Here is a 26,485-nt window from a genome sequence, read left to right as displayed (position 1 = left end):
ATTGTAGTTAATTTTATCTCATTTTCTAGCTATTTCAAATATGCAAAATTACATGGATTATTTTATATATGACAACTGTATGTTAGTACTCTAAAGTATTTATATTTCCATTTCATACATGAAGATGAGAAAGTCAAAGATGATAAAGGGAGCTCAAATTTCTAGATTAGTAACTCACACTCCATAATAATTAGTGGATTGAATAAATAACTCACACTCCATATTCTGCAAGACAAGGAGTCCAGCCTGACCTGTGGTGGCGCAGTGGATAAAGCGTCGACCTGGAAATGCTGAGGTCGCCAGTTCGAAACCCTGGGCTTGCCTGGTCAAGGCACATATGGGAGTTGATGCCTCCAGCTCCTCCCCCCTTCTCTCTCTCCCTCTCTGTCTCTCCTCTCTCTCCCTCTCTGTCTCTCTCTCTCTCCTTTCTAAAAATGAATAAATAAAATAAAAAAAATTTAAAAAATACAAGGAGTCCAGGTGGCAGGAGAGTTCAGATAAATATACTATCTGTACATTTCTCACAAAATATTAAAAACATGTTTGGTAAGGGTGTAACCAATCCTTATGATCTTTGAACAATCAAAAATGCTACATATACATATGACACGTAAATGATTCTCAATTCATTGGAAATTCTCAGTGATCCAGGGTATGTGTATGTGTTCATGTGAACATGTGCTTATGCACACACACACGCGGGTGCACATACACACAGATACATTGCCTGACCACTATTCAAACAGCCAAAAGGATTAACTAAATAAATATATAATAGGATGCATTTATCTGATGCTTTTATCAGATAGAGCTTGGACATGGCAGGTGACAAGGATTGTTACTTTAGCAAGAGAACTCATTTATTCATCCCTTCAGCAAACATTTGTTAAATGCTCTGTCTGTACTGGGCAAGTGAGGAGGCTAGTCTTTGTTTTTCCTTAGTATTTATTCTATAAAATTGAGAGGGGGAAAACAGTATTCTGAGTAACATGTAGGCATGTGTGTGTGTTGCCACATCACAGTGCACTGGTTTATCCAGCAAAGCCTTGGAGGTGCACTCATCTCCTTCAGGAAGCCTTTTAGAGCCAACAGGAGGCAAACCCTGAGATGCCAAATGCGTAACCCGTGGCTGCCAGCGCTCTGCTGAACATAGAGATCCTGGGCAGCTGGGCAGCTACGTGGAGAACCCTGGGGAAGTGACCTCTGTATGGAATTGTGAACATTTTATTTGCTAATTTTGAAGGTTTTATTTTCTTTTTTTGTTTTACATTTTGCGTGTGTGTGTGTGTGTGTGTGTGTGTGTGTGTGTGTCTACAGATTCTTGAAGCCCTGGCTAAAAGTGATGATCATTTTGTACAAAACTGCGCCAGCCTCAACTCTTTAAATGAAGTGATTCCTACAGACCTTCAGAGTAAATTCAGTGCCATTTGCAGTGAAAAAATTGAGCACATATGTCAGAGAATATCCAGTTATAAAAAGGTAAATGTTCTATGTGTATATTTTACGTGTAATTATTATTTAAATTGTTTAAATGTCAAATTTAATTATATTCCTATTTTTATTACTTATTTATGTGCCCATTTATTGATATGATAATATTGATATAACATTTTGGAGATTTTAAAATGCCTGTAAATCTATTACATTATTTGATCCTAGCAAACCTGTAAGTTAGGTCACTATTGTACATTTTCCAATTCTAATAACTGAGGCTTAAAAAAAATTATATTACCTACTAGCAAAAGATAGAGGGGATTTGAATCCTGGCCACCTCATTCTAAAGTCAAATTTTAAAATTAGACTATAGTTCTTCTTTCCTTTTTCTCTGGACAGAGCGAATAGTGCCCTTAATCAGAAAGTACACAGAACATGCGCTGTTTTAAATTGTCGAATGTTTCATTTATTTGACATATTTTATTGAGCAGAATTTATGTGCCAAGTACTGCTCTTGGGCCCAGGAGTATGGAAGTGGAAGACAGAATATCTTTCCTCTCCTGGTGCTTATGTTTATGTGGGGGAAGTATCAAAGAAGGAAATATCTTCAAAGAGGGGGAAATCAAGTATTGAATAGAGTTATGAGGATAACAAAATAAAGAGCTTTAGTGGGAAGTGCTCAGGTGGTAACTTCATACTGTATGTATTGCAGTTGTAATTTTTATGTCTATAAAACATGAGGAAAATGATACTCAAGTATAAGGTTTAGAGAAAGCCTCTTTGAGAAAGCTTGCACTGAATGACAAGTTGAACTCTTCATTTAAACTGGAGTGGGGAAGCATTCAGGTAGCAGGAGCAGCTGATACAGAAGCCCCCAGCCAAGAGGCAGCCAGGGTAGAAGAGGGCGTGGCTAGGCATGAGGTTGGAGGCTTAGGTAGGGACCAGTTGAAAATTTGGATAGAATTTGGATTTTCTTCTTACATTAATAAGAAGCAAGTGGAAGCTTTTAAATTGGCTGATGACTTCATCTGAAGGAGGTTTTTAAAAGACCATGCTGACTCTTCTATTGGAATGGGTTGTAAGGGGCAGGAATGGAGGTGTAGAGACAAGTAAGAAGCTATTACAGTAGTCCAGGTGAGGGATGATGATAGCTTGGATTATGGTGAAGAAGGGAGACAGAGAAAAGTAGATGGGTTTGAGAATATACAGGGGTGGGCAAAGTAGGTTTATAGTTGTGAGTACATGAAAGATGGAGTTAATAATGATATTTTAATAGTCATAACCTGCATGTCTTTTTCCGTAGGAGCGATGGTAAACCTACATTGGCCCACTTCTATATTTTAGAGGTAGAATTAATAAAAATTTATTTCCAAAACATATAGATTTTAATTTCTTTTCTATTTGTATCAATAGGAAACTAGTTGATTAAGTTATTTCTCTCAAAATGAGGCTAGATGCTTCAAATTTGGTACAGCCATTCTAGGACATATAATTTATCTCAAAATTTATGTACATGAGTGAACTGTATGTGTCTGATATAATAAGTAAAAGATAAGCCAGTGCATGTCCAGTGTGTCCATTTGAAAAGGGAGAAATGCGTGAATGGACTGAAGGGACGTCCACCTTGGCTCTCTTAGGGGGACTGGGATGAGGGGGAGAGGAAGCGCTATGTTTTGTCTCTAAGTATTTCCTATGATGTTTTCCTTGTTTAATTAAATATGTATTGCAATTGTAATTTTTATGTCTATAAAACCTGAGGAAAATGATACTCAAGATCACATCTGTCAGCCTTCTTTCCATGACTGCTGAGCTCAATTTATCTGTTTGAGCTTGAGAAGGATTTCGTGAATGTTCCTTGTTGAAGTTGAAGAACAGAAGATTTTCTTTTTACTTCTGTCTCTGTAAAATGTGACAGTGCTTTGAAGTAAAACTTAAAAACTCTAAATAAATACAAAATACTATTTCCCCTTTGAACACATTTTGAAAAGAGAATCATGCTACTTTGGAGATGGACCTGTATAAGTTGCAAGAGGGGTTTAGGAAGTTGGGCAGTTTCTGGTTGTCAGTCTTGTCATTGTGTATATCATTTTCTTTTCCTTCCCTCCCTCCCTCCCTCCCTCCCTCCCTCCCTCCCTTCCTTCCTTTCTCCTTCCCTCCCTCCGTACCTCCCTCCCTTCTTTTCTTTCTTTCTTTTTTACTTTCTTTGTACTTTCTTTTCTCTATACAACAAAATCAGTGGAAGTAGCTTTAAGAAATAAAGTGGAAATAGGTACATTATATAAATAAAAATAAAACATTTGGATCAGAGCCCAGTAGGTAGGATATGATTCAGCTGCTTTAGTGGGACTGAGATAACATAGGCTAAAATGAGTATGTTTTATTTCTCACTTGTATTGAAGCCCAATGTAATAGGAATCCAGTGGGTAGGTCTTGACAGTCTTCTGGGATCCTTCTATATTTTTGTTCTCTTTCCACCACGATGTAATTCATAGCTCCTCAGGAGGGAAAAGAGCAAGTTTCCTTTTGAGTGCGTGACTCAGACCTTGTAGGTATCACTCCTGATCACATCCTGTTAGTCATTTAGTGAAAGGGAGGCTGGGCATCTGTGTACTCAGCTAAGATTCAGGAAATGCTATTACTAAAAGGAAGAAGGAGACAATAAATATTGAAGGAAATAGGGAGGTAAGTTTATAGGTAAAGCTACATGTTAGAATAACAGTATAGATCACCAGGGAAATAGGTTCGTAGGTAAGAGGTCCCAAGACTCTATTTAGTTGCTAATGTGCAATATTATATTTAGATTTCAGTTTCCTGAGGGCCAAAATGAAAAAGGAAACAAAGTCTTTTATATATTTATCAGCATTCCTGTGATATTTTTACATGTTTCTTAAGAGAAGCAACACTTTTCTTGGCCTGAGTTCTAAAAGAAATCACTCACACTGGATTTCAAAGAGGCGACATCAGGAAATGGCAGGGCAGTACCCATAAACATAACTATACAAAAGAAGCAGCAATTTGTTTTACATGGCAGATATTTTTAATGCCTCTTTGATGAAAATCAATGACTTAGGTTAAAAACTCAAGTTCACAAAAGCCAATTTGCAGGATGGGACAGGAATAAGAACTATTTACTAAATGTGCATCTTTTATATAGGCAACAGAACTTTAATCATTTACTTAAGAATGCCTACCCTTTTATACTTATAGTCTGTTTGGGACAAAAGGTAAAATATATGAAGTTAGTAATAATAATATTGGTTACTTAACCTCCTATAGTAGTAGGTACCATTGTGAATGATTGGACGTGCTGGCACCTCACATTCTGATCTATGTGAGGGTGTTCTCTGAAGTTACATAGCACACAACAATTGGCAGTCCACTACAGGTGTCAGACTCTGTATGTGATAGTTTGCAGTCTGCATGTGTTACATAATCTTACCAATACAATGACACGAGACACATTATTCATTTTGTAGATGAAGTGTTAGAAACTCAGAGTATTCAATTAACTTGCCCAAAGTGACAGAGCTGGAACAGCAGAAGAATTAGAAACTTGTTCCCTTTTGTTCTAAAGCTGGTTGGTGCTTGTTTCCCTGTATTGACACCGAGCTACACAGCTTATATCCTAAACAGTATTGTTCAGACTAAATGGGCAATAGCATTGCAGGAAAGAAGAAATTACTGTGTGTCAAATAGTCAGAAAATACCAGCTGCTAGTTCGAAAGCTTTGTCAGTGAAGAGGAGGAGAGGTGCCACTCAACACTCAAATAAAGGGAAATATAAGTGAAGATAGAGATGTAGGCATGACACTGATCATATCTATGAAGAATTGGCATACTGCCTGGACCAAGAAGGAGAATTTGAGCGGATGCAATAAAAGAAGTAAACGGAAAACAATCTAATTTTTCCAGTGTTATTTGGAATGGCATAATAATCAGATTTGTTTGTAAAAAAAGAAGTGCCAGTTGATGGTGACTTAGATTTGTATATAGGAGCGTTGGGGATTGACAGAAAAGTATCAGGTCAAGCTGTATGTAAGAGGTAAAATATACACAGCTTTGCAATGGCAAATGAAGAAGGTGTTATTCCCTGGCTTCTAAGGAAAAATATGGTTTGTGATTAATTGAGGAGTGTATGTTGTGGGGGATTATAAGCTAAAGAATATTGTTTTCTTTCAAATGTGGGAATTCTCAAACATAGCACTCTGGCAAGTGATAAGAATGAAAACACATCCTTCTTACATATTCTCAGGAGAAACTGGGAACCTGGGAAGTTTTTTTTTTTTATTAATTTAAATGGGGTGACATTAATCAATCAGGGTACATAGGTTCAGAGAAAACATCTCCAGGTTATTTTGACATTTGATTATGTTGCATACCCATCACTCAAAGTCATATAGTCTTCCGTTACCTTCTATCTGGTTTTCTTTGTCACCCTCCCCTCCCCCCCACCCCCATAACCACCACACTCTTGTCCATGTTCCTGAGTCTCATTTTTATGTCCCACCTATGTATGGAATCATATAGTTCTTAGTTTTTTCTGATTTACTTATTTTACTCAGTATAATGTTATCAAGGTCCATCTATGTTGTTATAAATGATCCGATGTCATCATTTCTTATGGCTGAGTAGTATTCCTATCTAAGAACAAGGAATATTTTTCCATTTCATTATATCTTTTTCAATTTCCCTTAACAATGCTTTGTAGTTTTCATTATATAGGTCCTTTACATTCTTTGTTATGTTTATTCCTAGATATTTTTTTTTTGTTGCAGCCATGAGGGGATTGTTTTTTTTGAGCAGTTTCTGATGTTTCATTGTTGGCATATAGGAAGGAAATGGACTTTTGTATATTAATTTTGTATCCTGTGACCTTACTGTATTGGTTTATTGTTTCTACTAGTCTTTTTCTGGAGTCTTTGGGGTTTTCAATGTACAGGATCATATCATCTGCAAAAAGTGAAACCTTTACTTCTTCATTCCCAGTATGAATGCCTTTTATTTCTTTCTCTTGTCTGATTGCTCTGGCTAGAAATTCCAGCACTGCATTGAATAAGAGTGGACAGAGTAGACAACCTTGTCTTGTTCCTGATTGTAGGGGAAAAGTCCTCAGTTTTATGCCATTTAATATGATGTTAGCTGATGGTTTATCATAGATGGCCTTTATTATGTTGAGATATTTTTCTTCTATACCCATTTTGTTAAGTGTTTTAAACATAAAATGATGTTGTATTTTATCAAATGCCTTTCCTGCATCTATTGATAAGATCATATGGTTTGTGTTCTTTCTTTTGTTGACATGGTGTATTACATTAACTGTTTTACATATGTTGAACCGTCCTTGTGATTCTGGGATGAATCCCATTTGATTATGATGAATTATTTTTTAATGTGTTGTTGTATTTGATTTGCTAGTATTTTGTTTAGTATTTTAGCATCTGTATTCATTAGAAATATTAGTCTTTAGTTTTCTTTTTTTGTGTTGTCCTTGCCAGGTTTTGGTATGAGGGTTATGTTGGCCTCATAGAATGTGTTTGGAAGTATTGCTTCTTCAAATTTTTGGAAGACTTTGAGTAGAATAGGAACAAAGTCTTCTTTGAATGTTTGATAGAATTTACTAGTATAGCCGTCTGGCCCTGTACTTTTATCTTTGGGGAGGTTTTTAATAGTTGTTTCTATTTCCTCCCTGCTTATGGATCTGTTTAAGCTTTCTGCTTCTTAATGACTCAATCTAGGAAGATTGTATTGTTCTAGGAATGTATCCATTTCTTTTAGATTGTTAAATTTGATGACATAGTTTTTCATAGTATTCTACAATAATTCTTTGTATATCTATGATATCTGTGGTGATTTCTCCTCTTTCATTTTGGATTTTGTTTATATAAGTCCTTTCTCTTTTTTCCTTGGTGAGTCTTGCCAAGGGTTTGTCAATTTTGTTGATCTTTTCAAAGAACCAGCTCCTTGTTTTATTAATTTTTTCTATAGTTTTTCTGTTCTCTATTTCATTTATTTCTGCTCTGATTTTTATTATTTCCTTTCTTCTGCTGGTTTTGGGTTGTCTTTGTTATTCTTTTTATAGTTCCTTAAGATGTGAAGTTAAGTGGTTTACTTGGGCTCTCTCTTGTTTGTTCATATAGGCCTGTAGTGATATGAATTTCTCTCTTATTACTGCTTTTGCTGCATCCCAGAGATTCTGATATGTTGTATTGTTATCTTCATTTGCCTGTATGTATCTTTTGATCTCTGGTCTTATTTCTTCTTTGACTCACTCATTTTTTAAAAGCATGTTGTTTAGTTTTCACATTTTTGTGGGTTTGTTCACCTCTTTTTTGCAGTTAAATTCTAGTTTCAAGTCTTTATGATCAGAAAATATGCTTGGTATAGTTTCAATCTTTCTGAATTTGTTGATGTTATTTTTGTGGCCCAACATATGGTCAATTCTTGAGAATGTTCCATGTACACTAGAGAAAAATATATGCTCTGCCACTTTGGTTTGAAATGTCCTGTAGATGTCTGTCATATCCAATTGTTCTAGTGTTTCATTTAAGGCCAATATTCCTTTGTTGATTTTCTGTTTGGGTGAACGATCTAGAGCAGGGGTAATCAACTTCTTTATACCTACTGCCCACTTTTGTATCTTTGTTAGTAGTAAAATTTTTTAACCACCACCGGTTCCACAGTAATGGTGATTTATAATGTAGGGAAGTAACTGTACTTTATAAAATTTATAAAGCAGAGTTACAGCAAATTAAAACATATAATAATAATTACTTTCCAAGTACTTTATGTCAGATTTTTGCTAATTTTGGCAGAATAAATCTTTATAAAACAACTTACTGTAGTTAAATCTATCTTTTTATTTATACTTTGGTTGCTCCGCTACTGCCCACCATGAAAGCTGGAACGCCTACTAGTGGCCATAGGGACCAAGTTGATTACCGCTGATCCAGAGCCATCAGTGGTGTATTGAGGTCTCCAAGTATGATTGTATTTTTGTCGGTTTTTGATTTTAAATTAGTTAGTAGCTGTCTTATATATTTTGGTGCTCCTTGGTTTGGTGCCTATATAGTAAGAGGTGTCATGTCTTCTTGATTCAATGTCCCCTTTATCATTATGAAATGACCATTTTGTCTCTGATTACCTGTGCTGTCTTGTAGTCAGCATTGTTAGATATGAGTATTGCTACACCTGCATTTTTTTTGGATGTTATTTGCTTGGAGTATTGTTTTCCAACCTTTCACTTTGAATTTGTTTTTATCCTTGTATCTTAGATGTGTTTCTTGTAGGCAGCATACATTTGGATTTTCTTTTTTATTCCATTCTGCTACTCTGTGTCTTTTTATTGGTGATTTCAACCCATTTACGTTTAGTGTAATTTTTGACATTTGAGGGTTTCCTATTGCCATTTTATATATTGCTTTCTGATACTTTTTTATTCTGTTTGGTTCTTCTTTTTTGTTTTTCTGTAATTTGTTTTTGGTTGTAATCAATACTTTTCTCTGTTACTTCTTTTTTCAAGCCATATACTTCTGTGTTGGTTTTTTCAGGGGTGGTTACCATTAAGTAATGGAAAGCATACATATCATGTTCATTGTAGTACATTATCTCATGAATGCTTCTGCACTCCATTTTCCTTTGTCCTCTCCCCTTTTTTGTTTCTTTGTCACAGATTAATCTTGTTTTTATTACGATCTTGATGGAGCTTTTACATGTAGTTTTGTTTTGTTTTGCTCTTTGTGTCTGGTCGGAAAACCTCCTTTCGTATTTCCTGAAGTAGGGGTTTTCTGGTGATAAATTCTCTCATTTTTTCTGTATCTGTGAATGTTGTTATTTCTCCTTCATATTTGAAGGATAGCTTTGATGAGTATAGTATTCTTGGCTGGAAGTTCCTTTCTTTCAGAAATTTAAATATTAGGGTTCACAGTCTTCTAGCTTGTAGAGTTTCTTCTGAGAAATCTGTTGATAATCTATTGGGCCTTCTTTTATATGTTGTATTCTTCTTTTCCCTGGCTGCCTTGAAAATTTTTTCTTGTTGTTGGTTTGTGCCAATTTCATTATGATGTGCCTTGAAGTAGGTTTGTTAGGTCTAAGATAACTCAGTGTTCTGTTTGCTTCTTGAATTTGAAGCTTTAGTTCTTTCCACAGGCTTGGGAAGTTCTCATCTATTATTTGTTTGAATATATTCTCCATTCCATTTTCTCTCTCTTCTCCTTCTGATATACCCATTATTCTTATGTGCTCTTTCTGATGGAGTCCTACAATTCTGGTAGGGCTGTCTCATTTTTTTTTTAAATTCATGAGTCTCTCTCCTCCTCTCTGTAGTGCCTCTAGTTGCTTGTCTTCTATTTCACTAATTCTCTCCTCTACTGGCCTGTCCTGTTGGCTAAGCTTGTTACCTCATTTTTCAGTTCATGAATTGAGTTTTTCATCTCTGTTTGATTCGTTTTTATAGTTTCAGTTTCCTTGCTGAAGTATTCTTTCTGTTCATTGAATTGTTTTTTTAGCTCCCTAAATTTCCTTTCTGTACTTCTTGTATATCCCTGAGTATTTTTAGGACTTCAATTTTAAATTCTCTGTCATTTAACTCCAAGGTTTCTAAGCTATTGAAATTTTTTTCTATAATTTTTCCTCATCTATCTGAGCTACATCACTGTCTTTTGTATTCATGATATTCAATTTCTTTTTCTTTAATGGCATTTGAGAGTGGTATTGTTAATAACACTAATAAGAATTGATAAGAAAAAAACTTTTTTTGAGAAAATACAATGAAAAACTGAAAATTCTATTGTGCTAAGTGGAACAAAAATACATAGAATGGACGACCTGGGTTGGGGGGGAGTGACAAAGAGGCAAAAAACAAGGTAAGAACCCACAAAATGCCACAAAGAAAAAATTTAAATGAAGAACAAAAGAATATGTTTGTAAATGATTGTCAAATGAGAGAAACAGTGTAAGAGAAAAGAAAAAAAAGAAAAAGAGAAAAAAGAAAAAATACAGTGAAAATCAAAATTCTATTGTATTAAGTGGCACAAAAAGTATGGAATGGAGAGCTGGAGTTGGGGGAAATGCTAAAGAGATAAAAGGTGAAGTAAAAAGCACACAAAATGCCACAAAGAAAAAATTTGAATCCAGAATAAATAATTTGCTTGTGGGTGAGATTTGAATGAGAGAAAAAGTGAAAGAGAAAAGAAGCAACAAAAGCGAGAAAAAAAATTGAGTTAAGTATTTTGGAATGTAACACTCATAGAAAAAAAGAATGGCTGCCCTGGCCGGTTGGCTCAGCGGTAGAGCGTCGGCCTAGCGTGCGGAGGACCCGGGTTCGATTCCCGGCCAGGGCACACAGGAGAAGCGCCCATTTGCTTCTCCACCCCTCCGCCGCGCTTTCCCTCTCTGTCTCTCTCTTCCCCTCCCGCAGCCAAGGCTCCATTAGAGCAAAGATGGCCCGGGCGCTGGGGATGGCTCTGTGGCCTCTGCCCCAGGCGCTAGAGTGGCTCTGGTCACAACATGGCGACGCCCAGGATGGGCAGAGCATCGCCCCCTGGTGGGCAGAGCGTCGCCCCTGGTGGGCGTGCCGGGTGGATCCCGGTCAGGCGCATGCGGGAGTCTGTCTGACTGTCTCTCCCTGTTTCCAGCTTCAGAAAAAAAAAAAAAAAAAAAGAATGGAAAATGTCACTCCTATGGATAATAATGTTCAAAATGGAAAAAAGGAATAAAACAGAAAGAGGATAAAATGACCAAGGTGGAAGGAAAAAAAAAGATAAAAAACACAAGAAAAAAATGGAAAAAGTTATAAAGACTGTGGGTTTTTCCTGGTTTTGAGAGGTTATCTTTTTCCTTTTTCTTTCTTCTTTCTCTTTTTTTGCCGGTGGCACTGTATCCCAGGTTCTTCCTCTGTGGCACTCTTAGGCAGAGATTTGCTGTTGTGTCGCTATGGTGATGACATAAACTAGGCCTCAGACCTGTTGGTAGGTGGGACTTGTTAGCGTTTGCAGGCTTCAACAATGGGAGAGTCTGTTTTCCTGGAGCCTCTCTCCAAATCTGTCCTTCCTGAACCAGCAGCCTGGGGACCCAGCTGTGACATTGCCCCAGCCACTGCCTGGAGAGCCAGAGGCTCTAAGAGCTGCCAAATTCCCCTTCTATCCCCACTCAACGCAGGGTTCTGTGTAAGGTTTTGCCAGCCAGAGCTGCCAGCATAATCAGGCAGGGCTGGGGGCTGATTGCCTCTTAGGTGTCTTTCTATGAGCCTCCGGGCATGTTTAGTATCCCTCAGTACTCCGCAGGTCTGCTCTCCAGAGGCTGCCTGCAAGCTGCCTGCATGCCCTCTCCCCCCCCCCCACTTCTGCAGTTCTCTTCCCCAGGAGTGTTCTTTGTTTGCCTGTATGGCTGGCAGAGGTGCCACGCCCAGACAGGTCTGGGTGTAGGGAAGCCGGCTTTCATGCACTTCCTGCGCTGTTGTTTGGGAAGCTGGGATTATTCAGAAACTCTGGTCACAGCCCACACAGAGGGTCACTACTGACAGTCTCTGACCCAGACCCTCTGTCTGGGAACACGGGCACCCACGCCCAAAGCGCCTGGTGGATTCACTCGCACACTGCCCACACTCGCCGACCAGGATACCGGAAATAAACAAGGCAACTGCTTGCCCACCTTTGCCGGGGTCTGCCACTGGCATTAGCTCCATGTAGGCTGAGCCATGGGCCTACTCTCTCCTTGGCTCGAACGTCTCTGTCCTAGCCCAGCTTTTTCCGCACCCCAGCCCTCGCTTTCTCTCAGTTCCAAGTGAAAGCAGCCCTTGCTCAGGTCAGTGAGGAAAGTGGAATACTCCGTTCTCCATCTTATTTCCTTCAGAGTGGATTATATATTCAACCACCTTTTCACCCAGTCGTACCTTTGTTTGATGTATGTGTATTTCAGATGCTCCTGAGATTGTTTTTCTGTCTCTAGTTGTTGAATTTGTTGAAGTTTCAGGGAGAGGTATCGGGAGCACTCCTCACAACACCATTTCTCTGACATCACTCCCTGGGATGTTATTAAAGCGGATATGGAGAGGCAAATGGTCAACAGTTTCAGATGATAAAAATAATAACACTGAATTATTATGTACATTATTAAGCTCTTTTATGTACATTATTATTTAAGCTTCGAAATAACCGTGCATACTGCATACACTTATCTGCTTCTTTCTCAGGGAGATAACTTCCTTAATGTCACATAGATGGCAAGTGCAAGACTAGGTATCAGTCCTATGCAATGCTCTCACTTAAACATCATCAACTAGGACTTTAAAGAAATTAAAGCTATTTCTCTTTGTTCTCCCTTCTTGATTATAATGTATTTGGAATAATTGGCTATCTTTCTCACTAAATACACAAACCAGATTAGCAAGAAAAAGTTTTCAAGGATCTTTTCTATTTGAATAAAATTTAGATACCTAAGAGAATAGCCTTACTAGCTCATGTAAGGTTAGCCCCATTTGCGTATCAAGTTCATGTCAACAGAAACAATAGCATTGGTGAATATGTATGTTTAATTTTCACATATTTACTTATGTAGGATTATTAGCAAACATTTTTTTTCCAGATGAAGGCTTCAAACACCCCTCTTTCTGTAAAATAAAATGTATCCATAGAAACTGAACTCTCCCAAGAGGCTACCTTGCCTTCATTTTGACTCTAAAAGTTTTAAATTTTAAAAAGAGAAAGCAGTTGATTTCTATAGTTTCTGTAGCCAGGCTAGTGCCATTGTAATTGATTTCCTGACCGGTTTTACCAGCCTTAGCTGTTTTCCCGGCCGTGGATGGGAGAAGTTCAGATGTTGCCGAATACCTGAGTGACTCCTCCACAGGCATTTAGTCTCTGATGGATTTGTGGGCAAACCAGGTGTAAAAATTGCACTGTTCAAGGAATACTCTTCCAAATTGTTTTTAGACACCTTTGTGATTCCAGATTTATTTTTCTGTTTTACAAATAGTTTTATAATTGGGTTTTTGTTTTGTTATTGGGGTACTTCCTCCATATACATATTTCACAGTTTTCAAGAGATACTTCCTTTTTACACAAAAGTATTGCAGGTAGGAATCAAAGTCTTACTTTGAATATTCCAAGGACCTTCAGTTATTTTTTTAATTTTATTTTTTAGTGAGTGTGTGAGAGAGGGAGGGACAAACAGAAAGGGAGAGAGATGAGAAGCATTATCTTGTTGTTGCAGCACTTTAGTTGTTCATTGATTGCTTCTCATATGTGTCTTGACCAGGGGGATCCAGCTGAGCCAATGACCCCTTGCTTAAGCCAGCGACCTTTGGGCTCAATCCAGCGACCATGGGGTCATGTCTGTGATCCTTCACTCAATCCAGCGACCCTGTGCTCAAGCTGGTTGAGCTCATGCTCAAGCTGGTGAGCCCATGCTCAAGCCTGCAATCTCAGAGTTTCGAACCTGGGTCCTTTATATCCCAGGCCAATGCTTTACCCACTGAACCACTACATGGTCAGGTGGGACCTTTAGTTATTAATGCCACATAATCTTCAAACTGAGTTATGGATTTGGAAAATTGTTGGTAAAATTTCTCCCCATGTGCTCATCCCATACTACAAATTGTTTATAACTCCATGTCAATTTTATACTTAATCGGGATGAGTGACTATCTGCAAAATAATAGTTTATCTTTGTATCATTTTGGACTTTTAGTCAAGTCACTGGAATTGAATTTAAATGTGTTGACATGGTTGATAATTCATGCATTAAAATGCATTAAAACCTGTAGTTTCATTCTCAAGAATGTTCTTCTTGTCAGTGTACAAATATGCCTTACTATCATCTATATTTAAAAAAAATAAGTATTTTTATTGACCCTCATACTCCTCTCTATCTACTGTTCCATTTCTTTGATCTTTGTCCTGAAAAGAGCTACCTGTATATGCTCTCTATACCTGTTTTCTCCATCAGCTTTCCTTCTCGGCTCGGTCATATTGGGCTCTGGTCACCTTCATGTAACTGAAATGGCTCTTTTTAAGGTCAACGGTGACCTCTATTTTACCAAAGTTCATCCACTGTTGTCATTGTATTTGAATAACATTGTTATTATCTGTAGCCATAATATATTAGTTTTTTAAAATTCCTTCTTATTGATTGATTTTTGAGAGAGAGAGCAAACCATTGATTTGTTGTTCCCCTTACTTATGCATTAATTGGTTGAGACTTGTATGTGTCCTGACAGGGGATCAAATACTCAACCTTGGCGTATGGGGATGACACTATAACCAACTGAGCTACTTGGCCAGAGCAATTTTTATTAGTGTCTCCTAGTAGACCATGAACTCCATGAGGATGAGGGCTATATTTCTAGCATTTAGCGGAGGACCTGAAATAGATGCTTCTCTTTATATTTATGAATGAATGGATATTGGTTAAAATAAAAGCAAGCAAGAGAAGTGTCTCTGCCAACTGTGGTAGATGCTGTGACATAATATCATATTTGGTATTATAAAAGTGATTTCTGTGCCTTTCTTTGTGCCATGGGAGATTTATCTGAGATTCCTATCCTTTACTACAATAGAGAAGAACTCTGATGAAAGTTTGCATTATTATCACATTTGTTAGTAATTATGTTAATAGTTTCCTATATTTCAATCCATTTTCATTTAGATTCTACTGTGTGCTAGAACTTCACTCAGCTATATAGCTTTTGATTGATTATATGTATATAAAATATGAATACAGAATTAGCCCTGGCTGGTTGGCTCAGCGGTAGAGCGTCAGCCTAGCGTGTGGAGGACCCGGGTTCGATTCCTGACCAGGGCACACAGGAGAAGCGCCCATTTGCTTTTCCACCCCTCCGCTGCGCTTTCCTCTCTGTCTCTCTCTTCTCCTCCCGCAGCCAAGGCTCCATTGGAGCAAAGATGGCCTGGGCGCTGGGGATGGCTCTGTGGCCTCTGCCTCAGGCGCTAGAGTGGCTCTGGTCACAACATGGCGACGCCCAGGATGGGCAGAGCATCGCCCCCTGGTGGGCAGAGCATCGCCCCTGGTGGGCATGCCGGGTGGATCCCGGTCGGGCGCATGCGGGAGTCTGTCTGACTGTCTCTCCCTGTTTCCAGCTTCAGAAAAATGAAAAAAAAATATGAATACAGAATTTAATATACATATAAGATCGTTCATATTCTAATGGTGAGTTAAAATTTTTAAGATGTGATTTTTTGATACCACACTTTTTCTTGAACTGTACCTACAAAAGTTATATGGTAACCAGTGGTAGTCTTAATTTTTATTCTTTTTAATGCCCAAATTACTACTCTACTAATAAAATAAGCAGATAGCATCTGGTTATATGTAATTTTTAAACAAGAAAGAGCATAGACCTGATTTAATCCATATTCTTTATTGTACTATGAATGATAAAAAAATGGTAACTTGTCCAGCAGCACATCACATATTGGGACAACATAACTGAATAACTGGTGGTTCTTGGTCTTTTGCTTTAGAAACTTGAATCCAGTTCATCTCTCTGAGATGCCTGTTTATGGTGCACAGGACAGACAGCAGCATTACCCTCATGGAATTTACCATCTGCTAAGGGAGATAGAGATAGGAAGATTATTCGTAATTGTAGGGAGGGTTATATTGTACTGTAACCAGACACAAAACCAGGGACACCGAACTGAGCCTAGGGCTCAGAAAGGCTCGTGATGATTTCATAGAACTTGGAAATGCATGGGAGTAAGTTTGGTAGTGAGGGAAGAACATTTCGGGTACTCTGGCCAGTGTGTCCGAAGAATGAGTAAATGAAGTATGAGAGGAGCTGCATGAAGAACAGAAGGAGTGAAGGGAGCAAGGGCAAGAGAGCTTGAGAAAATAAGCTAGGAGCGATTAACCTCTGGGCAGCTCTAGAGACATGGCAAGGACTGGGTAGAGTTGCAAGGTTTTTTAGCAGTGAGGTAGCTATCCTTGGAAGTAATGTACTGTAAATCCTTTGAGTATTGCTTTATTTTCAATAGCATAAAAGCAGAGTCTACACCAGGGTTTCCCAAACATTTTATACAGGGGGCTAGTTCACTGTCCCTCAGACCATTGGAGGGCCGGACTATAAAAAAAGCTATAAACAAATCCCTATGCACACTGCACATATCTTATTTTAAAGTAAAAAAACAAAATGGGAACAAATACAATATTTAAAATAAAGAACAAGTAAATTTAAATCAACAAACTGACCAGTATTTCAATGGGAACTATACTCCTCTCACTGACCACCAATGAAAGATGTGCCCCTTCCGGAAGTGCAGCGGGGGCCAGATAAATGGCCTCAGGGGGCTGCAAGCGGCCCAGGGGCTGTAGTTTGGGAACCCCTGGTCTGCACAGTCCTCAGCCTGAGCCTGGCCGAAGAACTCAGCAATGATCAACAGAAGGCGTGGGAAATGCAGTGGTTTCTGTCTGTCATCCTGCATCTGCAGCACCACGCCTTCTATCTAACCTGCTCATAGACTCAGGCTTGGATTCACTTTCTGACAGTTTGCAATAATCCCATCTTCTTCCACTCTTGACCCGACAGCTCCTCTGTTCTGCCACCTTGCCTCAGTTTAAAGATCGAGATCCTATGTTGGTGTCTTAGGACACTGATTTCTCTGGCAGACTCTCAGCTGTTAGAAGTCTGTGAATTTCAATCCTAGGAAGTGATATTGGTCACTTAAATTAATTTTTTTAGCACCTTTCTTGCAATCAGACTTTCAAAGGACTTATATGCATTTATTGTCTGTATTGCTTTGCTTTATTAAAAATATGTGGATTTTAAAATAACAATTTAAATTCTAACAACTTACCCACTTGCACCAGTTGACAGGTTTTAATGTTCTTTTGATTTTGCTGTGGATGATGGAAGTGCAGTGTTTGAGTTATCACCATCTGTTCCACTGCTGTTTATTTCTTAATTTGCAGTTTTCCCGTGTACTAAAGAATAGAGCCTGGCCCACCTTTAAGCAAGCCAAATCTAAAATATCTCCCCTGCACAGCAGTGATTTCTGCCCCACCAACTGCCACGTCAATGTGATGGAAGTGTCTTATCCCAAAACGTCAACCTCCCTGGGGAGTGCCTTTGGTGTCCAGCTGGATAGCAGGAAGCACAATTCTCATGATAAAGAGAACAAATCTGAGCAAGGTATGTTAGCTTTTGAGACTTGATCAATCATGAAATGTCTTTTAGGTGATCATAACTGTCCCCTCTTCCCTGACATTGGATAGACTCCTACTGTGTAAGCAAGTCTGAACTTTTGTAAAGAAACCTTCCTCACTAGATTCATGTGGATGATTGTGTATACGTGTTAAAGAATGCAAATGGAGTATGCAGTTTTATTATATTATTTTTCCTTTAAGAACAATGACTGTTCTTGCCTTTTTCACACATGATAGACACAGCTCATCTTGCTGTGAAAACCATCCATTGGAAGTGGCGCTATAATTATGAGAAAAATAAAGATGCACAATTCCCACCATCACAGCAGGCTGTGAGATCTAACTATTCCTCCCCTTTAATCACAAGTCCCCATAGACTTTAATTCCGGAATTAAATTCTGCATTTAGTTGGCATTTTATTTTATGTAAGCTTAGGAATTGTTCCTGTAAGTTCAAGGTAGTGACTATGACTATGGCGTGATTTTACCTCCTCAGGGAAACTGAGTCCCATGGTGTACATTCAGCACACGATCACAACTATGGCAGCCCCATCAGGCTTGTCTCTGTCACAGCAGGACGGGCATGGGCTCCGGTATTTGTTAAAAGAAGAAGACCTAGAAACCCAGGACATCTACGTGAAACTGCTGGGCAAACTTCAGACTGCACTGAAAGAGGTGGAGATGTGCGTCTGTCAGATAGATGAGTAAGTATTTTGCTTACTGTATTTTTAAATGTGCCTAATAAAATAGCTGTAGAAAATGAAGCTTTTGAACATCCATCGTTTTCTCTTTAGGTTTTGGAAATGTAGATTTTTGTTGACCATGTAGATCCACTTCTTTCTAACAACTTAAAAATGATAAAACCTAGCAAATATCTATAAATACATATTTTAAAGAAGCTTTAATTAATGCCAGGGAAGATAATGACAAAATTTTATTGTATGTAAAAACAGTAAGTTTCTCACTGTGATAATATGAAGCTGAAAAATGTGATTGAAACAGTATTAACTGTGTACAGGGATTTCCTTTTAGTCTTTCCAGAGCAGAACACAGGGTAGGGTGAAAGTGGGTTTACAGTTGTGAGTATGCAAAACACTGAGTTTATTCTTGTATTATTATAATATTTATTAATCATTGTATTATTTGCCACACAAACAACTGTAAACCTACTTTTGCCCCACCTTGTGTGCATGCAGTAGATGTTTAGAAAAAAATGTAAAATATAAAATTTCCTTAACGTCTTAAATGAGTAAATCCAAAACTATGTGTTCCTTGGACCAAAGATGAATACTTTTTTGCACTTCTAATTGAATTAATGGTCTAGTAAGCAATAACCCAAATAGCTGTGCCAGTAATTTGAAAGATTTTACCAAGTAAGACAGAGGACATTAATTATAACTTTCTGAGGAGATCGACTGAACCTTCCTGAAGAGTTTGATGACTGGAGAGCTGCCTGGGCTCTGCAGGGCGGGTGGTCTGCCACATCGAAATGTGTGGTTAAGTTCCAGATCTAGTCAAGGAAGCTCTGTGTGGTCCAATCAACATGGCAGGTGGGGTGGCACAGTGTCTCGTGTATACAACAGGATCAGTAATAGTAGCACATTACAAGTTTGTGGCAACAATTATAAAAATTAATACAAAAAGCCATCAACATAGTGTGTAACATCATGCTTGCTTATCATTCAAGGGGTTGAAATTGTGGAACATATCCAAAGATGGTAGAATCTGACAGTGGTATAAACACTGTTAATCCTCTTTTTATTGTACCTGTTTTTGAAGTTACAGATTTAGATTGCTAACAGGTGTATGTTGTGAAGTCCACACACACAAACATCTTCCCATACTTCCATAGATATTTCAGTTTTGACAAAATACTTAGAGCTTATTCTAAGCCTTTGTTGTAATTAGACATTATACTAATGAAGTCTTAATTGACATGCTCTCTGATTTACACATCTTAAAAATGTAGAGATCAAAATCACCATATTGGATGCATCCTTTCTGTAAGATTATCTTTAAATATTTACTATTTATTATGCTATTTTCCATGATGCTTTAAGGAGTTAATTTAGAATTACAATTCTGTTTCCCTATATTTAATACACTAATTTTTAAAAAGGACTTCTCTTATTTGTATATTATATTGTGACTGTCCCATTTACAGATAAATTTCAACAGTTTGAGGTTCCTAAGAACAGGAAGCTATTTTTAAATAATTGTGTGATACTTTTGAATTGTCTTAGAATGACTAGATGACCTTGTGATAGAGAAGTTTATGTTTTAGGGCATTATAGTTTGCTTTATTTAATAAATCAGATTTCCTTATATGATATGTTCTATATAAGAAAGCACTTTCCCCCTCTCCTTTGAAATACTTAGGAAATGCATACAGGAAGATTTATAGTCAAAAAGGTTATAACTAGTGGCATTGAATTATGTATCCTAGATCTCAAAGTGTTTTGGGAGAACATCTGGACCAATCTCATACTTCCAATCAGGCCAAGAGTGATTATTCCTACTTTTCAGATGAGTCCTTTGTCGATGGTAGGATTATTGATGTCCCTGAGAGCACTCTGCCTCGGAGACAAGGCTTCTGATGCACTGAGTACCCAGCGCTGCCTGGCCACTGTCCAGGCTTTGTCTGTCTGTGTTAATTTTTTGACTTTTTATTTTCAAGTTCTGCATTAGTAGAACTTAAGCATTTTCAAGAAAATGGTTAGAGCCAAGGGACTCCTTTTCCTTGGTTTAAAATGCTTTACATTTAAAGCACTAGTTGCAGAAAAGAGTTATTTTTATTCTCCAAAACTACTTAAAATTACCTATCTTTACTTAAGATCTCCCTACTCTATTCTTCTAAAAGCCTTTACCCAACTGTGCTTGCTTATTAGGAAAGCGACATGAAATGAGCACATGATTTGAGAAACTTTCTTGGTTCTCTTTGTGTACACCATATAATTCAATTCTAAATATAAATATGTTCCACATAATTCAAAGTGCAGTGTAATCACTTTAAGACAGTGCAGTTGTCCAAGAGCCTGGATTCCCCATTGCCCTTAGAATTCAGAGATGCTACAGTGCAGTCGAGCTTGCCAAATTATTTGAAAAGCTAGTTACCAAACAGTTTTCTCCTTACGTAGGAGTTATTCTTGGTTGGACATAGAAGTCTCTGCAGAGTAGGGAAGCAGGCCTCAGATACTTTGCTAATTTTTAAGAGAAATTGCCTCAGAACATCATCCCATCGCTAGCCTTTCTAGAAGTCAGCCAATCCTGTGAAAGGGCCTGGTGGTGAACTTGTCTTACCCCCAAGTCTGATTACCCTGTCACTTGGGAACACTTCTCCTAAAAATAAAAATTTATTTGGACATTCTACTAAATTCTCCTACTTCATCCAAGGCCAAAGATGGAACTAGAGATGAATTTGCTGTCTAGTATCACGAATTGAGGCAGAGTTATTGATTTAATCAAGACTGTGATTTTTGTTTCATTGCAGGATGCTAAATAGTTTTGCCTTTCAATGGGCTAGTTTCTGATTAATAACACTTAGGTACTAGACATATGTAAAAAAAATAGCTTGTGAATAGTCTAAAATCTTTCATGGATTTCAGAAAAGGGAGGAAGTAAATGAAGAGGCTTTGGGACTATTTATTGAAGGTGAGAAATTTAAGAACAGACTTTATTTTACATTTGCTAGATATACCAGGATTGAACTATGGACAAACTGTATTGTAGGACATTCAGAGGGGCAGGGGTTGCAAAGAGGAATGGTAGGGCTGGTGGTGGAATCACCTTTGAGATTTCCCAAGTATTTTTCTGGTAAATATTATATATAAAAAAGGGTGTAGTTTCATGAAAACTAAAATGCATATAGGTGTTGGTACAATGTCACTTTGTGCACTGACTTGGTTCATTCTCACTGACCCTCTGTGATGTGGTTTATGAACCACTGGGATGAGCAAAAGTAAAAGAAAATGCTTTTGAGTGCACACATGTTAAGTTTTATGCCTTATTATTGTTTTTAGGAATCTAGCATTTTATGCAAAAACATGGTGTCAAAAACTGTCTTTCTAACATTTGTCAGCATAATACTTGTTCCCACAAGGGCAGTGTGAGCATGATTGCAGCTATATGAAATGAAAGACAAATATGTATGTGAATACAGATCATATAACTTTAAAAGACATGTTTATGCTTAGCCCCATGGCTTCTAACTCAGAAGGTCCACAGAGTGCAGATGACTCCTTGCACAATGAGAACTCCTGCAAACTCTTGGGTATTCAGAGCTCATCTGTCTGTGCAGTGTAGAGCTTGGGTAACTGGTATTAGTCTTATGTTTCAGTTTTTGGGGTGGAGAGAGTGAATACATATACAGTCTGTCTTATAAGACATAAAAGTATCTTTCCAAATAGAAAAACTATGTTTAAAATAATATGTAGCCTCACAGGGCCCTGCACAATGCACCACAACTTCCTGATTGTTACTGCTTTCTAAAAACCGTGACTACTAAGTGTTCTTCTAGTGTCAATGAGACCTTACCAGACTCCATGATTTGAAGTCACAGCTCTGACTTCTGGTCTTTGCTTTTCTCCTTAACGTTGGTTACCATCTGATGTACTAGACTATTCACTTGTTTATTGTGTGTTTCCACCCAGGAGATTTTAAGCTCCAAGATGGCAGGGGCTTTTGTTTTTTTGTAAACTTTGGTATCTACAGCACTGAGAACAACACCTAGTACAATAAATGTGTCTAATTAATTAATTAGTCAAATTCCCTTGACAGATCTTTACTAATGCACAGAATTGGGTTTGACATTATGGTATAGACCTATAAGAGGTATAAGACATTTTTGTGGTCTTGAAATAAACATGAGGTTGCAATGGAAAAACAAGTGTCAAGATATGTGCATGGGCTGTTGACCAGAATGGAAAATCATTGATGTTTGCTAAATGAGAAGATAATGGTTGGCTACAGAAGCCATTCTAGGGCCCTTCTTTTTATTTATTTATTTATTTATTTATTTATTTATTTATTTATTTATTTACAGAGACAGAGAGTCAGAGACAGGGATAGATAGGGACAGACAGGCAGGAACAGAGAGAGATGAGAAGCATCAATCATTAGTTTTTCATTGGAACACCTTAGTTGTTCATTGATTGCTTTCTCACATGTGCCTTGAGCACGGGCCTTCAGCAGACCCCTTGCTCGAGCCAGTGACCTTGAGTCCAAGCTGGTGAGCTTTTGCCAAACCAGATGAGCCTGCGCTCAAGCTGGCGACTTTGGGGCCTCTCGAACCTGAGTCCTCTGCATCCCAGTCTAGCGCTTTATCCACTGCGCCACTGCCTGGTCAGGCTAGGGCCCTACTTTTTAGATGTGATTTAATTCAAGTTTTATAGCATGTTGTTTGCTAGGAAAGACCAATTTCATTTTCACATAATTTTGAGTTAGATGGTTCTAACAGAAACCTTATACAGTCAAACATTCAGGGCTTGAGTGGTGGAACCTGTGCTTCTCAAAGTCCAAAACCAAGTTTTACCCCAATTCAGCATCATTTTAGCTATGAGCCAAGTTGGAAGTGACCCACACTGGGGCAGATCTATGCCATTCATCTGACAGACTGAAGATGATGTGGAGGGGCCCCTGCTGGCTTCTTATCCTCACTTCAGGTATGACCGTTTAGCATCTTATGGTCACAAGCGCCAGGACTCCTGTTATTCTGAGCAGTGAGGAAGGATTGACAAACAGAGAAAGCCTGGAAGACAGCCAGGGCAGGCATAGGTAATGAGGTGGCTTTTTAATATTACAGGGTAAGCCAGTGCAGATATTTAAGCACAGTTAGTGTTTGTTTTAATATTGGGTAGCCCTTTAAAGTTTCCCAGGTATTTTCATATGAGGTGTGAGTGGCTAATGGGCAAGACAGAGGTAACGCCCCCTGAGTACCAGGAACGCGACGTTCTCATAACATTCTCACAGCAGTCTTGTGGCTAGTTATTATTCCCATTTCATGATGTCAAAGAGAGTGCCATAGTTCTGTTTTGATAAAAAAGTTAATCAGTTGGAGAATCAGGATTTGATCCTGCTGTTTCTATTCCTTGTTCTGAGAGAAAAAAGTAAACTTTGACAGTAGCATATTTACTCCACATGAAACTCAGATGTACTCTGGACATATTTGTAAGCCTATCATAGCAACAAGCAGGCAGCCAGTTTGAAAACGTGCACTTATTCTTTTTTTTTTTTTTTTTTTTAATATCACAATGCAGCCTTCTGTCTTCAATAACATATTCTCCGAAATTAGACCGTAAGACATCCGAGTGCATAGTACCATCAGACAGTGACAATGACAAGGGGGAAAGAAACAGCAAACGAGTCTGTTTTAACGTGGCAGGGGACGAGCAGGAAGATTCAGGTCATGACACCATCAGCAATAGAGACTCTTACAGGTAGGTAATTAATGAATTACTGAAACTCATTTCATCAACAAAGTCCAGTGTGATTCTGTATTTTCCACAAAGGTCTTGAGAAAAAGTTTGATTGTTGCTTTTATTTATTACATACAAAATAACCGCTATCTGTGACTACTCCTAGACAAAGTGTAGTGAGACAACAGGACCTTTCAAATTCTTCATTTTTAAAATCTGAGTAATCTGGAAAAAAGCACTTTTTTTCTCTAGGTTTGTGGACCTAATTTGGGAAACTTGTTCTTTTTTGGATTGTGTAACTATGTATGGCAAATAATCAAACTGTGCCTGTATTAACATTTTATTCAAATATCTGTTTCTGATTATTGAACAATTGGGTAGTAAATAGGGGTTTCTTTTTTGTCTTGTTTCTTCTCCTTCTTCTTCTATTTTTCTGTTCCGGGCTAATTGGATTCATCTTACTTGCTCACCTCCATGACCAGTCTGTGTATTTTTTCTTCTCTTGCATGCCTTCGGTGTAATTTTGGTAGAGCTGCTATGACACAGTACCAAGAACTGGGTGGCTCAGACAACAGAAATTTATCATCCACAGTCTGGCGCTAGAAGTCCAAAATCAAGGTGTCAGGAGGGCTGGTCCCCCTGAGGGCTGTGAGGGGAGGATCTGTCACAGGCCTCTCTTTGGTTTGTAGATGGCCATCCTCTCCCTCTTTCTCTTCACATCTTCTTCCCTCGAATCATGTATCTGTCCAAATTTTCTCTTCTTATAAGGGCACTAGTCATTCGGGATTAGGGCCCCTCTTAATGACCTCATTTTAACTTGATTACCCTTGTAAAGACCCTCACTCCAAATAAGGTCCCATTATGGAGTTCTGAGTGTTAGACAACAATATAATGAATTTTGAGAGGACACGATTCGACTCATCACACCATACAACTTCCAAGCTCTGTTATCATCTTCCTTCCAGACTCGCAAATGATGGCTTCTTCAAAGAACTTTCTTAACTGAGAGTGCTTTTTCTCCTCTGAGTCCTTGCATTACTGAGACCTCACTGAGGACTGGTATCACCTGCCATCTGTGCTACGTTTTCAACTTCAGCAGCTCTCATTTTATTTGCATTAATTAAAGCAGCACCTCTCTTATTCATTCTTATTTATTATACAGTGTTTTACAGTGAAAAGATATTAAGTAATTATTGTTCAATCAAAGTTATTGCCATCAGAGAGGTTCAGTACACACTCATAGCTATTGAAAACATTTTTACCAGACACATGGAGGAACAGGATGATCTCACGTAATTCCCACCACAACCCTATGTAGCTGGCTCAGACATCAACTCCATTTTACAGATAAGGAAACTGAGGCCCACAGAACTTACCTATATCCCTGTGAAACCAGGTGTTCTGGCCCTTAGTTTCTTTCTTATCCACTCTACTATCCCAACTTCTCTGTGAAAGGGATTTTAACAAATGCGTGAGAGTTTAGTATTCCTAGAGATTTAATAATATGTGGTACAGATGGACCACTTTTACCATTTCATTTACTTTTAGCTTCTAAGGATACCAGTATGCTCTTTAATAGAAACCTGTGGTTTCTCTCCAATGGGAAATTATTTGTCTAAAAATACTTTCTTTCCTCAAATTCTAGTTATCAAGTAATTAAAATTACCCTCATAGTCTTCCTCTTGGCAAAAGTAGAATTTTTCAATGTTAATTTAAAGTTAAGTTAAATAATTTTCACCTATTGTGAAAAAATGGTATTTAATCTCCTGCACTATTTCAGGTATCTGTAGTATATCCATATTCACTCACACCAGTTTAAACCTCCTTTCCTTTACATTCACCATTATTGAGTATGTCCAAGGTCCTTGTCCTTGCTGAGCTCTGAGGTGAACAGAAGACACTGGTCCCCCTTGAGGGAGCTCAGGGTGTCATTGATAACTTATGCTTTAAGCTACCAGGCAGAATTGAATGGCAGAGATCAGAAACAGGACTTTATTTGTCTCTATTAATAAATTAACTACTGGCAGACACTATCAAATTGTTTATGAATAATTTTAAATTTGGTTTGATGCCTAATTTATATCTATACCTTTAAAAAATTTATGCATCAAAAATTTTATTTAGGATTAGGTTATATGACAAGAAAATTTTTTCCTGACCAGGCGGTGGCGCAGTGGATAGAGCATCAGACTGGGATGCGGAGGACCCAGGCTCAAGACCCCGAGGTCGCCAGCTTGAGCATGGGGTCATCTGGCTTGAGCAAAAAGCTCACCAGCTTGAACTCAAGGTCACTGGCTTGAGCAAGGGGTTACTTGGTCTGCTGAAGGCCCGCGGTCAAGGCACATGTGAGAAAGCAATCAATGAACAACTAAGATGTTCCAGTGAAAGACTAATGATTGATGCTTCTCATCTCTCTCTGTTCCTGCTTGTCTGTCTCTATCCCTCTCTCTGACTCTCTTTCTCTCCTTGTAAAAAAAAATTGCAT

The 26,485-nt window shown here is 38.1% G+C and overlaps 1 protein-coding gene across 1 annotated transcript in view; it reads left to right on the top strand.

Moving 5' to 3' along the window:
• PREX2 (phosphatidylinositol-3,4,5-trisphosphate dependent Rac exchange factor 2) overlaps window positions 1-26,485 on the top strand; it is a 269,082-nt gene that overhangs the window by 152,756 nt on the left and 89,841 nt on the right. Inside the window, exons 24-27 of the mRNA XM_066378926.1 lie at window positions 1,318-1,479; window positions 17,355-17,574; window positions 18,084-18,291; window positions 23,842-24,021. Coding sequence (XP_066235023.1) covers window positions 1,318-1,479; window positions 17,355-17,574; window positions 18,084-18,291; window positions 23,842-24,021 — 770 coding nt within the window. The remainder of the gene's footprint in view (window positions 1-1,317; window positions 1,480-17,354; window positions 17,575-18,083; window positions 18,292-23,841; window positions 24,022-26,485) is intronic.

Source organism: Saccopteryx leptura, chromosome 3 (assembly GCF_036850995.1).
Source record: "Saccopteryx leptura isolate mSacLep1 chromosome 3, mSacLep1_pri_phased_curated, whole genome shotgun sequence".
Classification (NCBI taxonomy): domain Eukaryota; kingdom Metazoa; phylum Chordata; class Mammalia; order Chiroptera; family Emballonuridae; genus Saccopteryx; species Saccopteryx leptura.
This window is presented reverse-complemented; position numbering and strand designations above follow the sequence as displayed.